A 21,150-nucleotide genomic window follows, 5' to 3' on the forward strand; every position below is an offset into this window, starting at 1 on the left:
TCATTCGATGGACTCGTCTATGAGACTAGGGATCTTGAAACCTACACCACAAAGATCAAGATTAGATGGTTTGGATGTCTCTCTCACTTCATCAAATAGCTCCGCTGCAAGTTTAACACGTATGGCATTTATGTTTTCATCGCAAAGCCCATCGAATGATTTCCCAAGAGCCAAACACTCGATGTATTTGAGTGTGTAGATAGCACAATCGCCGGGATCTTTATTCAAAGGTACCTTCTTTGTAATCTTTTTCACGTCCAACATTGCATTACTCTTCTTACGTATGTTGATAGGTACGAAAGCACTCATCATGGCAGGGATCATCAACCGTAAAAACATGCATTGTTTCGCCATTTCAGGATCAGTGGTCAAGTGTGGGATGCTATCGTAGATGTTAATCCTCCTCACACGCAAGTCAATATCAAGAGCAACCCAATGATCACCATTGATAAAGAGGCAAGCATAAAGATGATCAACATCGATGAACCACTTCTTGTAAGTAGCTGATTCAGTAGGAGCTGTCCCGTTGAGGTGTTCCTCAAAATAGTCCCTGAACTTGAAGCTCCTACGTCCTCCAGAAAAGTGCTCATAATCTCTAGCCAGCTCCCTCATCATGTCTTGGTCCAAGAAAGTTATTCGTTGATTTGGGTACGCTGAAGGCTTACGCATCAACCTTTTGCGGAACATAGCCATCGTAGCACCCATATGCTACATTAAAATGAAAACCGATTAGAATAAAAAAAAAAACCTGAAACGATTAAACTAAACTCTTAATCTTAGATGACTTACATAATCTTTCAACCATCCATATGTTTCGTATGGCCACTCTGCTCTTGGAGTGATAATTTGCCTATAGAATCTCATATCTCCATTAGTAGTGTTAAGAAAGTCTTCCCTGAAAATCAATACATAAGAGTGATTACAATGACAAAAGATGGCTTTATGAAATTGGAAGATAAATTAATTGTCCAGTCTTACTCGTCATCTGTCTCTAGGAAATCAAACAGTTGATGAATTTTCTCGTCAGAAACATGCATCATGTGATCAGGTATCGAGGAAGAAGGTTCTCCATCCGTAATGATGCGCTTCACTGTAGAGTTACCAAGAAACGGGTACTTTTGAGAGCCAGCCAACTGTGGCACTCTTTTTCCCACAGTAACACCCTCATCTAGATCCTTTAACTTCTCTACCATTACTGTCAATGTTGCATCAAGTTCCTTATTAGCTTTCTGCAGTCCAGGATCCGAGTATGTGTCTTCTGAACTTGAAACCATTTTCAGAGCTTCTTCTTCAACTTTGTCAGTGATATCTACAACATCGTCTTCTTGGGTAGTAGATTTCTTCTTCATCTTATTACCAGCCTTAGAACCGTCTTTCTTAACAGCCTCTTTCTTCACCACAACCTTCAAACCCTGGTTCTTAGCAGCTTTTTCTTTGACTGCAGCTTTAACCGGAGGCTTTGCGACTCCTCTCTTGGCAGCCTTTGTAGCTTCTTCTTTCAGCGGAGCCTTTTCAGACTTTTTCCTCTCAGCCTTTGAACCATCTTTCTTTTCAATTAAGAGAAGATCTCCAGATGTTTCACCTTCTTTCTTTACTTTCTTCTGAACAGTATAAGTTTTCTTCACCACTCTTTGAACAGGCAAACCATTCACTGAAGATGGCTTCTCCTCTACTTTCCAAGACTGCAAAAAAAATAATAAACGTTATCACAACAGTATTTTCATTCACCATTTTGCCTAATAAGATCAACAACTTTAAAACTCACCAAACTATAACTTGCAGGAGATTTACTCGATGCACCTTCATCTTCATTGTTGATGGAATTGGCGACTTGGGCAGTAGGTATTGAAGCTGGTTTTGCTTGTTTCAGTTCCTTCAAATCAGTCTCGACTGATACAATCCTTGAGTCAAAGGTATTCTCCAAGTCATCGATCCTACTACTCAGATTCTTACCCATGTCTACAATACTCCCATTCATTTTTTCCATCATCAATAAAATATCAGAGAAGCCTTTCTTGTCATCCTTATCAACCTATATTCAGTAAGATATTCAGATTTAAAAGAAAAAATTTGAAGCACAATAAGTACATTACTATAAAACACAACTAATCAGGAATATGCATGAAAACATAACCTGTATATCTTCTGAGACTATCTTCTCGTCTTCTTTTTGAATTTTGACTCTTTCTTCGCCAGAAAATTCAGCCTTTTTGATCTTTTTCCCCTTCCGTGTGATACTACCTTCTTCATCAACAGTAGCTTTTACTTTGCGTTTCTTCTTAGACACACCAAAAGCTGGCACACCTTTCCAAGCATCTAAAGCCAATCGATTATGGATGATGTCTTTTATCAAGTTGTCTAGTGCTGGATCCTTATCCTCCTCCGCATTACTCCATTGTGGGTACATGTTTTCTTCAGTTACAGGAATCATGTGTCTTACACGCACCTATATACAACATACAAAATGTTAAATAAAACAGCACCACCAATGAAATAAAAACTGCAGTTTAAATTAATAGGTTAGTGTTGCCATGACACTTAAAAAAAAATAAGACTGCACCTTAAGTTTGTGTAAAACAGTCATAACACTTCAATAAAATCATATTCTAAATTTCACATTGTAGAGAAAGTACATGAAAAAGACACATAAAGAAGTTATTGCTTTGATACATAAAGACACAACATTTAAAAGATCAAAAACTAACTTGCTCATGCAGCTTCTTCTCGTTTTTAATGAATTCTGTTAGGTCGATATCCTTCCGAGTTGACTGCCAATCAAGAAGTGGAATACCAGTCAAGATAGGCCTTCTCAACCCATAACCCTCTCCTAATCCAGGGAAACTCTCATACACCCACATAAGCAAAGCGTGAACGCATCCTTTAATAACATAACCATCTTTGTTAAAGTCAACTGTCTTAACCGATTTAAGTAGACATTCAAAAGCCACTCGTCCCCACGGATATTTCTCAAAACTCACTGGATCAAGAACTCTTATAGCACTAGACAAAGGAAATCTAGATCCGTGGTGCACTCCATGTATTGCCACTGATAATAAACACAACCTACCCACCATCATCCTCTCCTTTAAGTCCCATGCCTTGCTAAGATCCATCACAGTTCGCAACTCATTGAACTTTAGACCTTCTGAGATTGGTACTTTCATTGCCTCCCATAGCTCACGGTGATCAGCTTCAAACTTTTCCGACGGGTCAAATGGATCGCAATTCAGTCCTGTTATAGCAGCAAACTCATTTAAGGAGAACCGGACTGGTCTACCATCAATCATAGACCATATCTCATGAAAATTATCCACTTTCAACTGATTTGTGAGGAATAGATGTACTTTCTTGGCAGCCCATGTGTACTCTAGTTCAGCTAGTTTGATAAACACACCTAGTGATGATTTCTCCAATTCATCCCACACATCAATACCTAATCCTTCTCTGATTTGACCAATCTTGGACAGATAACAATTGTGGTTCATGCTTCTATGTTGCAAAGGTGATTTTCCTTCTGCATATAGACGAGGAGGATATTTGAAGACATTACTCGAAGACGCCATTCCTGAAGATAATCAAAATAATAAATCAGCATATAAGAGGATTAATACAATTAGCTAATAAACAATTTAAAACAAATCTGATGCAAAACAAATTAATACCAAAAGAGAATAAAGTGTTAAAACCTGTAGAATATTATGATTTATAACACAAGTGGTTACTGGTTTTTAGCACAACAAGACACTCGAGCATTATATAAGAAACAAAGTAAGCTACTGCCTAATATCTATGCATTTCATCAACTCCTACCCAAAGTTCTCTAGAAAGAATGTCTGAACACAATAAAAAGCAAAGCACAACTCTAATAAGCATAATATAAACGACATAGTCTCAAGTTCAAACCAAGACCAGAGAAGTCATAGACTCAAGTTAACATTATTCTAGCTGAAGAAAAGCAAGCAAAAGACAATTCATAGACAGAGAAGAACAAAACAAATTCTGCTCAAGGACCATAAAAGACACAGAGAGATCCACACAACATCCATACTCCACACAAATGTTACTGGTTTCCAACACAAAAGAAAGAATTTCAAAGCAAGCTAATGCTTAATGTTTATGGCTTCCTTCAAGCAAAGCAACTCCACTAAAATAAGACCCAAAGTTCTCTGTAGAGGATGACAATTAGATGATTGAAAACGCAAAGCACAACTCTAATAAGCATAATATAAACGCCATAGTCTCAACTTCAAACCAAGACCAGAGAGAAGTTATTACCAGTAGAGCGATTAGAAGATGCTCCTTGATCCGCTGAGATTTGGAAAATAAAAGTTGATTTAGAAACTACTGCATTATTACTTGAGAAAATCGCTTGATAAGAAGATTTGACTAAAAATTACTAATAGTATACAAGACACAATGAAATCTGAAACTGTTAGAAACTAATGCATTAATCCAAAAAATGTGTCACGCACATTGGAAAAGCTGTCACTAAATCTCTAACATTGGAAATATAACAGTGGCTATAACAATCAGTTTTCATATGAAGCTCAATAGTTTCAGCTATTAAACTTTTAGCAGATAAGAGGATCAATATAATCAGCTTAAAAATTATGCCAAAACATTAACAAAAATCATGAATCAGACAAGGCTTCTTCAATAACACAAGCAGTGCAGACAACTTTATTTAACTCGAGAATCGATAAAAACAATATCTTAAAGCAGCGGAGAATCAGACCTAAGATTGATTTCCCTTGTTGCTTGAACTTGAACCTACAAAGAGAGATGCCACGAAGAAATAAGAAACGGATCGTGTTCTCCTAAGAAAATATGAAAAGTTAGGGTTTTAGAGAATCAATCAAAATTGCAATTCACACAAATAATTTCAACAGTGAAAAATTAAACTAACCAATTGTCAATTGAGCATAAAGACGTTGTCGATGGAGGAAGAACGGTAAAGGTGATGGCCAATAGCTCTGATTACACCGGAAAATCGAATGAACAGATGATTATAGGACGCGACCTTGCAAATCAGAAACACAGAGAATCAAGCGGCGGTGGCAAATGAAGATTAGGGTTTAGGGGAAACGCCGGAGACTTCGGGAAGACATGGAAGTAGCCGAAGACGCCGGAGAATCAGAAAAATTGGCGGCGGGTTCTCCTCGAATCTGCAGTGGAGGTACTCAAGTTGCGGCGGCGTCTGTGAGAGTGGCGGTGAAGGAGTACGCGAAGTGCAGATTCTTCTCTTCGTCGGAGACGGCGAAGACAATTGGAGTCAGATTCTTCTCTTCGTCGGAGTCGGGTGAAACAGAGAAAAAAGTTAGGGATTGTGTTTGTCGGGTTCAACAGATAAAAAAGAAGCTTTAAGTCTACAATAAAAAAAAATTATGGTTAATGTTTTTGTGTTTTTTTTTTGTTTTTCTGTTTGTGTTTTTTTTTTCAAGCAATTCAAAAGGGTTTTAGTAATTTAACACAAAATTTGTGTTATTCTAGTAAACTCCAAAACTAGAGTGTTAATCTTCTTCTTCTTCTTCTTCTTCTTCTTCTTTTCTGCATCTCCTTCACCAGATTCAACACCCTCACTGTTGATCACATCCTTGACATTGTGGATTTTCTGCCTCTTTGCGGGAGATTCAGAGTCACCCGCTGCATTAGAATTTACATTTTTCTTCTTCTTCTCAGTCTTCTTCACATCCCAATAACCTTTAACAAACTTATCCTCATGTATGTCTCGGATCAAATTATCAAGTGCTGGGTCCTATTCTTCATCTGGCCACGTATGAAATAGCTCTCTGACATCATCCTTCATAACCAATTTACTCACACGCAGCTATAACATAAGAGATTATAAAACCCATTAGTAAGTTTAAACTGAATCATCAATAATTATAACTCAGCCATCACTAACAATCACTAAATATAACTCAGCCATCCATAAATCATAACTCAGTCATCAAAAACGATAACTTAGCCATCACAAAATTTAACTCAGCCATTACTAAAATATAACTCAGTTAGTAACTATCATAACTCAGTCATCAAAAACGATAACTCAGCCATCACAAAATATAACTCAGCCATTACTAAAACATAACTCAGTCAGTAACTATCATAACTTAGTCAGTAACTTTCATAACACAGCCAAAACCTTACCTCACCATGCGCTTTGATATCTTCAGCAATGGTCAATTCCATTGTTTTACGTGTACGGTTTCCACCCCAACGAAGCAACGGTATCTCATCCTTGTTGACTACTCTCCCATATCGCTCTCCAAAGCATTTGACTGAATCATACGCCAAAGCCTGTAACACGTAAACCATACCACTGACGGTGTACGTCTTTCCAACAGGCCTCAACATCTTTATAGAATTAACCAGGGCTTTAAATGCTGACCGACCCCATGGATAAGTGTTCATGGAGTCCTCATCAAAACCTCTTTTCGCACTCTCAAATGGTATTCTAGAGTTATGATGCAAGCCATACAGTCCAATGGCTTGAAGAGTCAACAGCCCCAACCACTTACGCTTTTCAGGAGTCCATGTCATGCACACTAGTAATCCTGCCCTCAGTTCATCTAACTTTGGACCTTCACCACCAGGCACATTCAATTCACTGAAGAACGCTTTATAGTCAGCTTTAGGTTCAAACTTTTCTGTAGGGATTGAACCTGTGTTTAACCCCGTGATATGACCAAATTCGTTCAAGCCAAACCTGATAGGTTGACCACCAACTAGAAACCAAATCTCCTTCTTGTGTATTCTTAACTGTCTACACAGTAGAAAATGTTCAGTCTTACCAGACCACACGAATTGGCTTTCAGCTAGCTTAGCAATTATTCCAATAGGTGACCCCTTCAGTTCATTCCACGCATCTTGTCCTATTGATTCTATAATCACAGGGACATCTCCCATCTTGATATTGTGATTTAACAATTTATTCTCCAGAATAGACTCCCCTTCTGCGTAAAGTCTTGGAGGGTAATCCCTTGGTTGTTCTTCAGAAATAACCTTAGCCATCTGATAAACCATAAATCAGCCGTAAGCATACAGTAACTCAGTCACAACATAAAACAAACTCAGCCACAGTTGAGCAGATAAACCATAACTCAGTCGTAAGCATAGAGTAACTCAGCCACAACGTAAAACAAACTCAGCCACACCATAAAACAAACTCAGCCATAGATGCATTGATAAATCATAAATCAGTCTAAAGCAATCAATAACTCAGCCATGGAATCGAATAGATATAACAAATTAGCCACCATATGAAAATCAACGTTGGCGAAAATCAGCTGTAATAAGCGTCGATAAAAACCCTCAATTTCTTCGCGATAGTTTTTGGAAAACGGTTTCAATCACGGAAATCACTCGCTATTAAACTTAGATGCGGGAAAAATGTCGGAAAATCCAAAATAAAGATTCGACACATACCTTAAACAAGTTGAGTTGAGACGAAATGGTCCCGACTTGAGGTGAGGCGACGAAGTAAACGGTCCCGACTTGAGTAGAGACGAAATGCGACGGAGAGAACGAGAGAGTTAAGAGTTTCGACCGGAATTAGGGTTTCTTAGTCTTAATTGGAATCGCGTTTCCGTCGGAGAAAGAAAAAGTTTTTTACAGTTTTTTTTTTTCGGAGATGAACAGTGACAGAGAGGGAAATCGAAAGGGTTCTCTTAATGACGTTAATGACGTGGCTTTAATTTGTTTTTTTTTAATGACGTGGATTAACATAATTTTCGTTAATCATTTCTTAATTAAAAATGGATTAAAAAAATCTTTATAAAAAAAAACTAATCAAGGGTGTTAATTGTAATTACACAAAGACGCTAAATATATGAGTAATTTTTTAAAAATGTATGATATTCTAGTAATATTCGAACTTTTGGTTAACATCTGAGTAAACATTTCTAATTTATATGCTTCAAAAGTTACTGACCTTATCCCCAAGATACAATAGAAAGATCATGAGGATGTATAAAATGTTGCACAAAAAATAAAAAGATCGTTAGAAACTATTTCGAACTTATCTTAAACCGTTAAAAGGAGATTTACCATACTGCTAGCACAAATTAGCTCAGATCCTTAGTTCACAAACCTCACTAACTAAACAATTGTACTCATCAAAATATTCTTTTCCTATTAGCATCTTTTTGTTTTGGAAATTTCTATGCTTAATTAAGGCTGAACCAAGTTTTAATGATCACGATAAAGACTCTATTCATGTCAATAGTTATTTATATAGTAAAGATGCATGTATGCCAATCCACTTCATACTCTTCTCTACTTGTTTCCAAAGAGCTTTTTCTTTTATAATCTTTATGGCGTATATTTGCATGTCACCAACAACGAGGTCATAACCGCAAATCTAACCGCACCAACCACTCTCAGTTGCCTAGTCTCCGGTCTCAGCTCTTTACTTTCAGTATTTCTGCAACTTGCCTCCACCTGAACACCTACAAAATATGCTGTCTGAAACCAAATATATAAGAAAAGATTAAAAAAAATAAAAAAAAAAAAAGAGCAATCAGTTCACTGAATTCTCAAAGTCAAAAAGATTGTAGTTGCAATGTGTTTTATGTTTTATTTTTAAACTAATCCCCAATCACAGTGTTTCGTGTCAACTAATCCGTTTTAACTGATCTGAGCCAACATGATCAATTCCAAACTTATACTAAACACTACCTATTTTTTTCAAACTTAGATGTCAAAACCAGGTTTTGTATATGCAACAAATGGATTTATCTTTTATGACGCATTACGAACTGGTGAGAATACATAATAGAGCCGGACTTAAACACATGGAGATGAAACATTTCAATGGAGCCCCATTTTGAAGGGTCTCTACTTAAATTTTTTTAAAGTTTATATATAATATAAAATTATTGTTAATGTGACAAAATAGTATGTTTGATGAATATTTTTTTAAAAAATGTAAAAAGGTTATTTTCAGAAGATTTAAGTTGTTGTTACCTTTTTTAAAGATATTATTGTATTATGTTCTTAAAACAATAGTTTTGTTTAAATTGAGTTTTTTTACTCTATAGATTTCAATATTATGAAAATTATGATGCTATTTTTTTCTTAATTCGTATGAAATCCCGAATCTCATTGGTCCGGCTTGTGAAGAAAATTCTAGAATGTGCTCTTATCTTTTCTGCTACAGATAAAAACATAAATGATCAGTCAAAAAGAATCAAAGAAACAAGCAAGATTCACTTGCAAAAATGTTTTGAAGACAAAACATTATATACTCTATGCTAGAATCGATCTCATTAACGATGTGGGATTTTACCAACGACCAATAAGATGTCAACTTAATCAAATCATCCAACCAATTCGGTATAGCACTACTTTTCATTGTTTATTGATATTCAGAAATGTTAAATCGTGGTATACAGCTCTACTTCTCATTGTCTCGAGTCAACTCTCTCACTCTCTATAAACTAATACCGAATCTTTTTTACTAGAGTTTTTCTATCTCTATCCCTTCGATCGATATATAAAAATAATAATACAAAAAGGACCGTTGAGATAAATAATACATTCAAGACTTTTTGAAACAGAGTAAATTAAGACTTTTTGAAACAGAGTAAATTAATACTGTATAGTTATCAACCAACCTTAGAGCATCATTAACGGTAGTTTCTTAACATAAATCTTAGAGATTATATAATTAAAATTAAATGGAAAATGAGAGTTAAACTTAAGGAACGTTCCTTAGTTAAGAAATGTTTATTCACCTAAGAGACGGACATGTGTCGTTCACAGAATGGGGCTTGGTAAAACACGAGGAAGGAAAAAAATTGTTTCGCGTTTTTCTCTCTCTCTCTTTTCTCTGTGACTGAGAAACCAAAGAGAAATCTTCTCAGTCTCAAATCTTCGTCTCCTCCGTTGATTGTTTAAGTCGGTGATCGGAGGATGGCATCTTCATCATCTCAACGGATGGCGGCTCTTCTCAATCCGATTCGCTTCTCAGATTATCCTTACTCCGACGACTTTTTCCTCAATTCTTCGTCTTTCTCAATTGAATCTGGAAATCGTTATCTGGGTCGTTATCTTTTTCAATTTCATTGTAAATTTTGCAGCTTTGAATCAAGTGCTCTTTTTTCTAAAAGCTATACATGCAGTTGAATGCAGAGGGAGAATTTGATGAAGCCTTTGCAATTTGCAAGGGATTAACCTTTTTCCAAGAGGTAGAAGTAAACATTGAAGAACTGAATTTGGCACTAAATAATGAGCAGATGGATAAAGAGGTAAGGAACCACATGATATGGTGTCAAGCTCCTTCATGAAACTAAATTGGATTATGTGATTTAATTTATTATGAAGTTACCTTGATCGAGTTGGTGAAGAAACAAATCCCGTTTGTCAATTAGGTGATCTGCATATGCTTGAATTTGGGAGACGTTTTCTGCTCATGACATGTGTATTTCTCTCTACAGATTTCCAAAGCAAAGTTTGACCTTGTGCAAACTGTCCAAGAAAATGCAAACGTTCGTCACAAATTGTTCAATCCCTGGTATATTTTTGTTCCTACTAGCACTAGTGCTAAGATCAAAATTTGTGTATACACTAGTTTAAATGTTTGTTGTGGAGACAGGGAGCTTTAGAAGAAAAGAAACTAGTACTTGGGGAAACAAAGAAAGCTGAACACTCCAGGAAAAGGCTGCCATTCTTAACTCAGCGCAAAAATAAACCTGCAAAGAAGAAGGAGGAGAATGTTCATGCCACGGTTGATATTGGGCATAATGATGGGCAGAATTTAAGTAATATAACTGTGCCTGAGGTTGCAAAAGCTTTGGTATGGGTTTCATTTGTGTTAGTGGTATATTGTGACTCTCCACTTCTGAAATTAGGCCTTCTTTTGATCATTGTTGTAAATCATTTTTTAGTCGCTTAAGTCAGAACTTGACAGTGTTAAAAATTACCGGTGAATGATATGCCTTGGGGTTATTGGAGTCGGTTACTTTTAACAGTTGATGGATGGCTGCTTGAAAAGAAAATAGCAAGCAACGATGTTGACTTACTGAGAGACATGGTATGGAAGAAAGATAGAAGAATTCATGATACGTATCTTGACGTCAAAGATAAGAATGAACGTGATGCCATCTCTGCATTTCTCATGATACATTGTGGGGATTGATTTTGTTGAAATCTATTATTTGTGTTTTTTTGTGAGCTTTGATCCCAACTCTTGGATGATGTTTGGGATTCCAAAAACTCTTTTAATAGATTTTGACTCTTGTCACTTTCACTTGTTCTCACAAACTCATACCACACGTTTACACTCATCAGAAAATTGATCTTTTCTACTTAATCCAAACATTCAAATCTTTTCTACTTCATCCAAAAAGTTTTATATTTTCTACTTAATCCCAAATTTAATTTTTGCTACTTAATCCAAAAATTCAACTTCGTAATGGTCACTAGAACTCGACTTCGTGATCGAGCTATGCATCAACAATTGAAGAAGGATTTGGTCGAGCATATATAGTCAAAATTTTCTAGAAATCAAGTTTAAAACATTTGTGCTTTATGTTATGTATGTTATAAATTGTATCTCATGTATGTTTTAAATTTTTTAATTTGCAACAATTATTAATTAAGTTTTCTAAAATTACAAAATTAATTTTTATATTAATTTTTTTCTTCTAAGAACCACATGTTAAGAGCCTACCATTGGAGACACATAAATCTTAAAACAAAAATACAATCTCTTAACTATAACTTTTACAAATTTAATACTTAAACACTCCTAAGAGCCAACATTAAGAGACCCTTGATAATCATGCTCTTAGCTGGATTCAAAATTTTTAATTTCAGCTTAGCTGTATTTGTTTATTTCAACCAACTTAGCTGTATCTACATATATATTTTTACAGGGTTTTTTATATTAATTCATTTAGATCCGGGTTTTATCCGGGTTTAACTCTATCCGGATCTTGGATAAACAATTTTAGAAATGTTGTAATAAAAAAAATCGCCAATTATGACTACAATCTATATATACATTTTTGGATCACAATTAGCAAATAAATCCTGAAGTTGAGAAGTATTTACAATGGCATGCCATTAGCATTAATTATTTAGATTTATTTTATTTAAGTAAAGATTTTTAAATGAAATTCATTTTTCATATATTTAGCAAAAGTCTCTACAAAATCTTTCTTTATCTATATATAGAGCAACTCTATTCTCAACTCTATTTTTGAGTTCAACTTTTTTATTTATACTTTAGTCCCTCAAATTTAAAGTTTTTTATTTAATACATATAATCATTTTATAAACAACAATTACAACGCATAGCTTTATAAACTTAACAAGCAAACAAGTACTAAATTTAAAATAAACAACATAAGAAAACTAAACCATAAAACTAGTAATTTAATAGTCCGGTAAATTGCTTGTAGATCCGCCAAGATAGTTAAAATATTGTCCAAATGAAGTAGATGGAGGAGGAGTTTTTTTTATCTTGATCTTGTTGTTGGACACGTCGTTTTGTAAAATCCGTGCTTGTTCACTCTCAAAATATGCCCGAACATTTGGGTTTTGAAAGGAATTCAAATCACATTTATTTTGTTTTCTTCCTTTAGCTCATTCAAAGCATAATATCCGGTTTCAAGAGTTTCTTGGTTAATTTAAAAAAATCAAAGATAAAGAAGCTCATTTCTCACTACGAAATGCTTTAATTGATCATATGTAGGAAAAATAGTCTAATGGTGTTATTTAAAATAAAATTTGTAATGTTTTATTATTGTTATATGATGTAATGTTTTTTTTAATAAATAATTAGTGTTTAATTTAAATAATTTCATATTTTATGGGAATTTTGCAAATCTATAATATATGGGGTCAAATTGTAAATTATATAATTAAAAGGCATTAGTATATAAAATAGAAATAGATTATTTCTAAGAATATTCTTTTTTTATAGTAAAAAATAGAGATATACATTGGAAAGAAATCCTCCTCTAAAATAGAGTTATTTTATTTTAGAGTAAGATATAAAACTCTACATTGGAGATGGTTTTAGCCCTCGTTTATTTGCCACTGAAACTCAATAAACAATTACGACTAGATCATATATCATTATTATGAAACAAAATATTAAACAAATTTCAAATGGGAGTAGTTTAATCCTTGGGAAGCTGGACACTTAAAACGAGGACAGGACATTACAGTCTGTAAATGTATGAATGTTTATATATACACACATATGAAGGATAACAATATCCCAAAACTCACTCAAAAATAATATCCGATTGAGCAGCCATGAACTTGATCGGAGAATTTCATAGGGGAGAAATTGATGGGAAACCATATCTCTTATACCACAAGGTTATGAAACCCTTACCACAAATAAACTTTCCCGATGAAGAAACCACCATCGAAAATCCATTATCCATCCAAAACAAAACAAACTCTTCCGATAAGGTAGCCATTGATTCTGGCGATGACCTCCCTCTTCCGCCTGTTTTCGTATGCCCTGCATCACAAAACACCTCAACAATTGTTACTGAGAATATTAAACTGACGGGTGAAGACGGAGATCAAATACCTCTAATATTTTTCAAGCTCAAGACTTCCCCTCTCTTTGGTGACAATTTGAAGGGTTGTCGTCATGTCGTACTCCCTTTGTTTTGGTGCAACAATAAAGAAGCTGATCCAGAAAACGATTGCCGTATTTTCAGAACCCAAAAGGTCGGCACATACTATTATTTTTGTGTCGATTGTGATGAAAGGTACCACAAAGAATGTGTCGAGTCTCCACTTGAGATCAATTATCCTTACCACGTCAAACATTCTCTCCAACTTTACTTTTCTAACATAGATTCTAACCATTGCATCTTGTGCACAGAAAAAGCATATCATAACATTTATTATTCTTCTCTATGCGACATTTATATGCATGTGCTTTGTGCGCAGGCACCAATACCCTTTTTTATAGACCAACCAAAAAGGCATGACCTTTTCCCTAGACAAGCTTCTTTAACCTGTAATGTTTGTGCTTTGGTCAATAAACTATCTCTTACCTACGTATGTACTTGATGCGATTTCGTAGCCCATAGTGACTGTATCCATATCCCACAAACCATAAGAATATCTCGTCACTAGCACCGTGTCTCTTTCACTTCTTTTCTTCAACCAGGAAAATGGTTTTGTGGAGTTTGCCGCCAAAAGGTTGACTGCGATTATGGTGCATACACTTGCAATGTCTGCAGTGGCTACGCTGTTCACACAAGATGTGCATTACGCAAAGATATTTCGGATGGCATTGAACTCGAAGGAGTACCAGAAGAAGAGAAAGATGTTGAGCCATTCAAGAGGATATCATCACCTGGAGTAATACTCCATTTCTCTCACGGCTGTCATCTGAAATTTGGTACCAATGGAGTTTACGACGAAAACAAGTTTTGTCAAGCGTGTACCCTTTCAATCAACGAGGAAATTTTTTACATATGTGTGGAATGTAACTTCATGCTACATGAAAGATGTGCAGATGCTCCCCGTAAAAAGGTCCATCCATTGCATCCCCATCCCCTTGATCAAAAGTCTGTCCATGAACGTCGTCATCCTCGTGAGGCATGTTTCCGTGTAAGTAATGGTTTCAAATATGAGTGTGCCAACCAGGATTGTGACTACACTCTAGATGTAGTGTGTGCGTCGGCTTCTGAACCGTTTGATTATCAAGGCCATCAACACCCCTTATTTCTAGCTTTAGACCCGAAAGAATGTATTTAATTGCATTGAATTTCAATGCGATTTTATTATATGTTTTAAGTGTGCTACCTTACCATACATGGTAAGATATAAGCATGATGAACATTACCTCACATTTTGTCGCGGAGATGAGGCAAGTGGCTCAGATTGGTGTGAATTGTGTGAGGGAAAGTTGGCAATTGGGGGAAAAGAAGGGTTCTACAAATGCAACGACTGCTGCACCACGCTTCATATTATTTGCTTACTTGGCCCAGATCTATATTCGAAGCCCTGTGAGACTTTCCCAGTGTTTGGTGGTGAGGTGCATTTTCAACGCAACAATTCTGCTACTCGGCCAATTTGCTACAAATGCAAAACCCGTTGTCCGTATCCAACTTTTTTTGTACTCACAAAGGATATGATTTCTAATTCTATATGTAAGCTTAACACCAATAAATGATAAGGCAGGGAAACCCTACAATACACGTCATACAACCATTGCGTTACACCTGCAACACTTTTTCACATGTATTTTTTTTTCTTGTTGTCTTCATGTTTGTTCTTATTTGTCAACTTTGTTTGTGTGCATTATATTTGATATTTAAACATTATTATATATTTACTTAAAGCATTAATTTATACAAAAGATCTCGTGAAATTCTTCTATAACTGAAAATATCGAATTTGTAAAGTGTAAAATTGAGATCGTATAGAGACAATGTTACATTAGAAATTTGTTAAGTAGTCACTACATATTCACTTAATCACAGTTCTAGTATCCATATATATTCAATGACTGACATTTTTTTTTTTTTTGAATAAAATGTAAAATTTATTCGAAAAAAACGTTTTTATATCAAGTACAACGATTGGTTAAAAGGTTTGTATACAACTCATTAGACTACTCCTTATCTTGAAGCAAACCAAGCTTCCATACATCTATCATATCTTCTATCTCCTTGTTCCCGTATCGAGGAGATCCTATTCCGAACCTGTTTGTCGAGGTTACGAAGCAGTTGCGCTGGCGGTAATGGTGATTCCCCATGCCTCCTGCTATTTCGTTCCCTCATGTACTAAACAATTATACTCATGTACTAACTTCCTTTTTCTATTACCATCTTTTTGTTCTGAAAATTCATAGACTTTGGACTCAGCTGAACCAAGTTTTAATGATCACAATATAGACTTTATTCGTGTAAAATGATTATATACCTACAACATAGTAAAGATGTATATCCAATTCACTTCATACTCTTTTCTACTTTTCTTTCTAAGAGACATTTTCTTTCGGGCGTATATTAGCATGTTACCATCAATGAGCTCCTAACCGCAACTCTAACCGCACCAACCACACTCAGTTGCCTTGTCTCTGGTCTCAGCTCTTTACTTTCAGTATTTCTACAACTTGCTTCCACCTGAACACCCACAAAATATGCTGTCTAAAACCAAAAAAGAAAAGCAGATATCAGATCACTAAATTCTCTCAGTCATAAAATCGACAATCATATTTTTCAATTCAGTTTACCTATTCGAACCGAAATCGATTCGAAACTGAATCAAATTAGAACTGGTTTATTTTTTGCATTCTTGGACAACACGAAACTCAGTTGCTTTGGACAATTATATTTGCAACAGAAAACTGAAATTGTACTCTTCTTTTTCAGTTCTACATGTCATGTCCGGGTTTTGTATCGACGCGAAAAACGTGGATTTGGTTACAAGAAGTTTTAAGTCATGAAGAGATATACCTTGCCGGAAGCATTACGAACTGGTGATATGTGAAGAAGATTCCAGAATGAGCTCTTATCTTTTCTGTTACTGATAAAAACATAAATGATCAGCCCAAAAAACACCAAAGAAACAAGATTCGATCCCGAAAATGTATTGAAGAAATAAATCTTCAACCTGTAATTTAGTATTTGAACTGTGCATGATTGTCCCTTTAAGATGCACTCCTTTATCTGAACCAAATAACCATAAACAATTATCAATCACAAACCCACCACGCCATTATTATAACGCAATCATTACCTCGTATAGTACTGAGGAATCGGTATCAACCCCACTCAGAAATCTGCAGTTTTGTCCCAACACTTCCTGTCTCTTGTAACCTACGAACATTGAAATAAATAAGAACCGTGACCAAAATCTAATAAGGTTGCTTATTTTTTCAAACCTAAACCCAAACACACTCACCGGTCAGTGTCAAAAAGGCATCACTCGCGTAAATGATAGGCATGTCGGGTAAGCATGGATTAGTTCTGCAAAGTTAATAGAACAATGTCAGTGAAAAAAATCAATCGTAGCAAACTGTAACTCCATTACACAATAAAAAATAATGAACTCACAATACGAAACTTTGTTTGATTCTACCAAGAGAAATAACTAGTGACGAGCTTAGACAATCTACTCCTCGCAAGCAGTACCGCTTTCCGCAGACTAATCTACCACTCAACTCGCTATAACGTGTTAAAATAGATAACACATTGTTAACTGCTTCCACAGCTTTTAGCTTCTCAGACTCACTCGCTTCACAGTGTTCCCAATCCTCTAATCCTGCAATACAACAATGCTTTATCAAGCTCTCTGAGGAATTTCATCAAACAAGTAATACGCATAACTTTAAAAAACCAAACCTTGCTCATCATCACATTCCACTGGTGAAGCTCGATTCTGATGCACGAAACTACCAAAACAAACCTCTCTTCGACAAGAACCAAACACCAATTCAGAATGATCCGACGACATAACTCCGAGCTTCCGATGTTCTTGTCCCGAAATCGGGACCTGAACCGCCACAAAATTGATAACTTTACCATCATCTCTCCCAAAAACAGGGCTCATATGAAACAACATCCAAAACGGAGATCCAGATTTACGATAATTCAACAAGCTAACCATAACAGATCTCTCTTCACGAATAGCTTCACGAATCTCCATGATTGATCTTCGATTAGTCTTAGGTCCTTGAAAAACTTTACCGTTTCTTCCGATGACTTCTTCTCGTGAATACCCAGTCATTTTCAAAAACCCTAAGCTCGCGAAAACAATCGGGTGACCCGAAATAAACGGGTCGGTGATTGTGAAATTGTGAGGAAGCTCTTCTAAAGCTTCTGTGATCCATAAAGTGTATCGACCGTTAAAGGAATCTTCTTCTGAAGATTTCGTTAAGGACATAATCGTAATAAACACTCGATGACTATTACTCTTGTTCTTCTTGTCAGTCTAGTGTTTAGTGCCAATCCCATGTGGGTTTTGAGGCGAAATTGAGAAACTTTTTCTTCAAAGTGAATCCGAAACACCAAACCCAGGTATGGAAATTTGAAATCGGGAATCAAGAAAATGTTTTCATGGGAAAAAAATCGAAACTTTGTAGAACGAAAGAAAAACCAGAGATTCTCAAGTAAGGAGAAAGAAGAAGAAGATGATGAAATGAGAGATACGGGATTGAGAAATGAGAAATTAGTGTCAATTTGATGTAATCGCTCTCTTTTAGAAGAAACGTTCTTCTTTCTTCTTGTCTGATTTTTTTTATTCTTTCGATTTTCTGTGGCTATCGGAAGAAGACGATTGGTTTTGTCGCGTTGCTCTGTTCTTCGAGTTGTTAAAAATTAAAAATAAATATTCAGATATTTTGTTCCTAATTTAGTTTAATTTATTACTAAATTACATTTTCAACAATTATCCAAAAGGATTTAAGGATAAGTACAAGGTTTATGTAGGGTAGGCACAAATTGGATAAGATAATTAAAGTGTCCTTAATACGTTTTGTAATCCAAGTGTTTTAAATGAGTATATCTTGATTTAATTCAAAAATTCATAAAAAAAATTTCTGTCGTCCAAATATTCATAATTTATGCTGATTAGGATTTTTAAGTTAAATCACAGGATATTTCGGCTAATTTAATGCCAATATTTTTGTTAAAATAAAATAAATAAATATTCACCTCTTAATTTAGGAGTGTGGTGGGTCCTAGAAACCGAGATTCCACGTAAACAAACGCTCGAAAACGACAAAAGCTGACTGTCCATACTTATCTATCTCTCTGGTGTCGTGTGGCTTTGTTTGTGTTATCAAATCAATGCAACCTCGCTTACGTGGCATCTATCATTTGTACGTTACTCTCCGGTTGTAACATGTGTCGTTCACTCATCGCCTATTATTGATTCGGCTAAGGAGGCCCATTGGGCTGTATTAAGCTGTTTTTCAAAAAATATTTCATAATATAGTACATTTTTATATTTTGGCCAACTCAAAATTTATCTTTTTTTTTTTAACGAAAACAAATCTATCATTTTTTTTGTTGACAAATCTATCATTTAAGATCAAAGAAAAAAGAGCTAAATTCACAGTAAACTATTTTTATTTAGGGAAAGACGATAGATACTGGAATACAGAACATGTCAGGTCGATTATGGTTATGTTGGTGTTTGTAGTTGTTGGAGACTGTTGATAGAAATCATGAGCAAAGAGAATCTGTGAATGCTTTTCTATCTTTCTCAAGTATAAAGTCGTTACAAATGTTGGCTTATATACATCTAAGAGTAAACCAATATCTACACTAAACCATAATCTAATTAACTAAACCAAGATTATTAAACCGGTCTATATACATACTCTAATAGGCCCCCTCAAGCTTGAGCTTCAAAAATGTTAAGGATGCCAAGCTTGTTGTTGTTTGCTTTGAATAGAGCTGGATACAAAGGTTTGGTCAGAATATCAGCTAACTAATTATCAGTTCTGACAAACATAGTCTTCAGAATTCCTGCTTCCATGCATTCTCTTACTTTGTGACAATCAAATTCAATGTGTTTTGTCCTTTCATGGAAAACAGAATTGCTGGCAATATGCAGAGCAGCTTCATTATCACAGTAAAGATAAGCTGGAGGGTGAAATGGAACCTTAAGAGCCGAAAGAAGGTATCCAAGCCAAATAATCTCCTTTGTAGCGACACTCATTGCACGATATTCAGCTTCTGCAGAACTCATAGAGACCACATCTTGCTTCTTAGAGCGCCAAGAAATTAAAGAATTACCAAGAAAAATGGCAAAACCAGTAACACAGCGTCTAGAATCAGGACAAGTACCCCAATCAGAATCAGAGTATCCTCGCAGATCAAAGTTAGCATCAACACCATAGAAGAGTCCCTGACCAATAGTACCCTTCAAGTATCTTAAAACTTTATGAAGAGCCTGAAGATGAATATCACTGGGAGCAGATGAATATTGAGCTAGCTTTGAAACAGCAAATGTAATATCAGAACGTGTGATACACAAGTATTGAAGACGACCAATAAGTCTTCTATATTGCTTAGTGTCAGCCAAAGGTGTACCAGTCTCTGTTGAAAGCTTCTGGTGAGGTTCCATAGGAATAGAGGATGGCTTGCAGTCAGAAAAACCAGTAGATTCTAGCAAGTCAAGAACATACTTCCTTTGACTTAAAGAAATACCTTGATCAGTTCTGGCAATCTCAATGCCAAGAAAGAATTTAGGAGGACCAAGATCTCTTAATTGGAAAGTAGAACTCAACTGCATTTTCAACTCACATACTGCTGCATCATGAGTACTAGCAATCAAAATGTCATCCACATACACAATAACCACCAGAAAATGACCATTAGCTTCCTTCACAAATAAAGTATGATCTCCATGACATTTAGCAAAACCAAAACCCACCAATGTACTGGAAAATTTTAAGAACCATTGGCGAGACGCCTGCTTAAGCCCATAAATGGATTTGTGTAATCGACATACTGCATTGGGAGAAGCTTCTACTCCCATTAGCTCATTATAACCAGGGGTAATTTCATATACAGTTCCTCAGCAAGGTCACCATTAAGAAATGCATTAGAAACGTCTAACTGATGTAAAGACCATTGCATCTTAGGTGCGAGGGAAAGAATAAGCTTCACTGTGGCCATCTTGGCAACAGGAGAAAATGTGTCAATAAAGTCTATTCCCTCTTGCTGAGTATACCCTTTGGCTACAAGCCGAGCCTTGTATCTTTCAATGCTTCCATCAGCATGAAATTTGATAGTGAATACCCACTTACAACCTACAACAGTCTTCCCTGAAGGTAAATCACAGATGCTCCAAGTTTCAGTTCTTATAAAAGCACCAATCTCCTTTCCCATAGCATCAAACCATTCCTTGACATGCTTAGCTTCTGAAAAACTTTTTGGTAATTTTGCTTTTGTAATGATATTAATGAAAGCACCAAAAGGCTCAGATAAGTATGAATAAGAAATATATTTTGCTAATGGATACGGGGAAGTTTTAATAGGTCTAGTAGGAGTATTATTATTATAACAATGAAAATCCTGCAAATGGGAAGACAGTTTTCTCTGCCGAGTTGGTTTAGATTCAGAAGGAATAGAAACCATGGAAGATGACTCATCATGATTGTGAGGAGCATCAGAAGATGATTGCACTAGAGGCAAATGTTCATCATGA

The 21,150-nt window shown here is 35.6% G+C and overlaps 3 protein-coding genes, 1 long non-coding RNA gene and 1 pseudogene across 11 annotated transcripts; 2 read left to right on the top strand and 3 right to left on the bottom strand.

The window, feature by feature from the left end:
* Window positions 1-3,762, bottom strand: LOC110228247. Its single transcript, XM_021024996.1, has 6 exons — window positions 2,706-3,762; window positions 2,135-2,446; window positions 1,766-2,032; window positions 979-1,682; window positions 790-895; window positions 1-708 (listed from the first exon to the last, which is right to left on the bottom strand). Exons 1-6 carry the CDS (start codon window positions 3,561-3,563, stop codon window positions 1-3), a joined length of 2,955 nt encoding a protein of 984 aa, XP_020880655.1. The 5' UTR covers window positions 3,564-3,762.
* Window positions 3,763-8,298: 4,536 nt separating this feature from the next.
* On the bottom strand, window positions 8,299-18,332 carry LOC9311210 (protein TWIN LOV 1). Of its 7 annotated transcripts, XR_002331939.1 has the most exons (8): window positions 17,334-18,274; window positions 17,046-17,253; window positions 16,894-16,958; window positions 16,729-16,808; window positions 16,603-16,658; window positions 16,446-16,515; window positions 15,910-16,136; window positions 15,529-15,824 (listed from the first exon to the last, which is right to left on the bottom strand). XR_002331939.1 is itself a non-coding variant. In XM_021025645.1 (7 exons), the coding sequence occupies exons 1-7, from the start codon at window positions 17,872-17,874 to the stop codon at window positions 8,314-8,316; spliced, it is 1,167 nt and encodes a 388-aa protein (XP_020881304.1). In that variant the 5' UTR covers window positions 17,875-18,279; the 3' UTR covers window positions 8,299-8,313. The 7 variants fall into 7 exon arrangements, 6 of the variants coding, with proteins under 6 accessions (XP_020881304.1, XP_020881303.1, XP_020881305.1 ...); XM_021025645.1 differs by lacking the exons at window positions 15,529-15,824; window positions 15,910-16,136 and adding an exon at window positions 8,299-8,466 and having other exon boundaries at window positions 16,446-16,509; window positions 17,334-18,279; XM_021025644.1 differs by lacking the exons at window positions 15,529-15,824; window positions 15,910-16,136 and adding an exon at window positions 8,299-8,466 and having other exon boundaries at window positions 17,334-18,279.
* On the bottom strand, window positions 9,619-10,398 carry LOC110228371. The gene is made up of 2 exons (XR_002331941.1): window positions 10,331-10,398; window positions 9,619-10,027 (listed from the first exon to the last, which is right to left on the bottom strand). It is a non-coding gene; the product is annotated as an uncharacterized LOC110228371 (long non-coding RNA).
* On the top strand, window positions 10,155-11,248 carry LOC9311208. 2 transcript variants are annotated; one of them, XM_021025650.1, is made up of 4 exons: window positions 10,177-10,250; window positions 10,440-10,516; window positions 10,608-10,744; window positions 11,009-11,248. In XM_021025650.1, exons 1-4 carry the CDS (start codon window positions 10,231-10,233, stop codon window positions 11,138-11,140), a joined length of 366 nt encoding a protein of 121 aa, XP_020881309.1. In that variant the 5' UTR covers window positions 10,177-10,230; the 3' UTR covers window positions 11,141-11,248. The 2 variants fall into 2 exon arrangements, 1 of the variants encoding a protein (XP_020881309.1); XR_002331940.1 differs by lacking the exon at window positions 11,009-11,248 and having other exon boundaries at window positions 10,155-10,250; window positions 10,598-10,744.
* Window positions 13,120-15,243, top strand: LOC9311209 (annotated as a pseudogene).
* Window positions 18,333-21,150: the final 2,818 nt, after the last annotated feature.

The sequence above is a fragment of the Arabidopsis lyrata genome (assembly GCF_000004255.2).
Source record: "Arabidopsis lyrata subsp. lyrata unplaced genomic scaffold ARALYscaffold_5, whole genome shotgun sequence".
Lineage (NCBI taxonomy): Eukaryota > Viridiplantae > Streptophyta > Magnoliopsida > Brassicales > Brassicaceae > Arabidopsis > Arabidopsis lyrata.

Coding starts and splice junctions, on each gene's coding strand:
- LOC110228247 (XM_021024996.1), bottom strand. CDS start 3,563: ATGGCGTCTTCGAGTAATGTCTTCAAATATCCTCCTCGTCTATATGCA. Junction 2,033..2,134: donor TAGTCTCAGAAGATATACAG/GTTATGTTTTCA, acceptor TACTGAATATAG/GTTGATAAGGATGACAAGAA. Junction 896..978: donor TTCCTAGAGACAGATGACGA/GTAAGACTGGAC, acceptor ATTGATTTTCAG/GGAAGACTTTCTTAACACTA.
- LOC9311208 (XM_021025650.1), top strand. CDS start 10,231: ATGAGCAGATGGATAAAGAG. Junction 10,251..10,439: donor ATGAGCAGATGGATAAAGAG/GTAAGGAACCAC, acceptor TTCTCTCTACAG/ATTTCCAAAGCAAAGTTTGA. Junction 10,517..10,607: donor CACAAATTGTTCAATCCCTG/GTATATTTTTGT, acceptor AGGGAGCTTTAG/AAGAAAAGAAACTAGTACTT.
- LOC9311210 (XM_021025644.1), bottom strand. CDS start 17,874: ATGTCCTTAACGAAATCTTCAGAAGAAGATTCCTTTAACGGTCGATAC. Junction 17,254..17,333: donor GGAATGTGATGATGAGCAAG/GTTTGGTTTTTT, acceptor GTTGTATTGCAG/GATTAGAGGATTGGGAACAC. Junction 16,659..16,728: donor ATTCCTCAGTACTATACGAG/GTAATGATTGCG, acceptor TATTTGGTTCAG/ATAAAGGAGTGCATCTTAAA.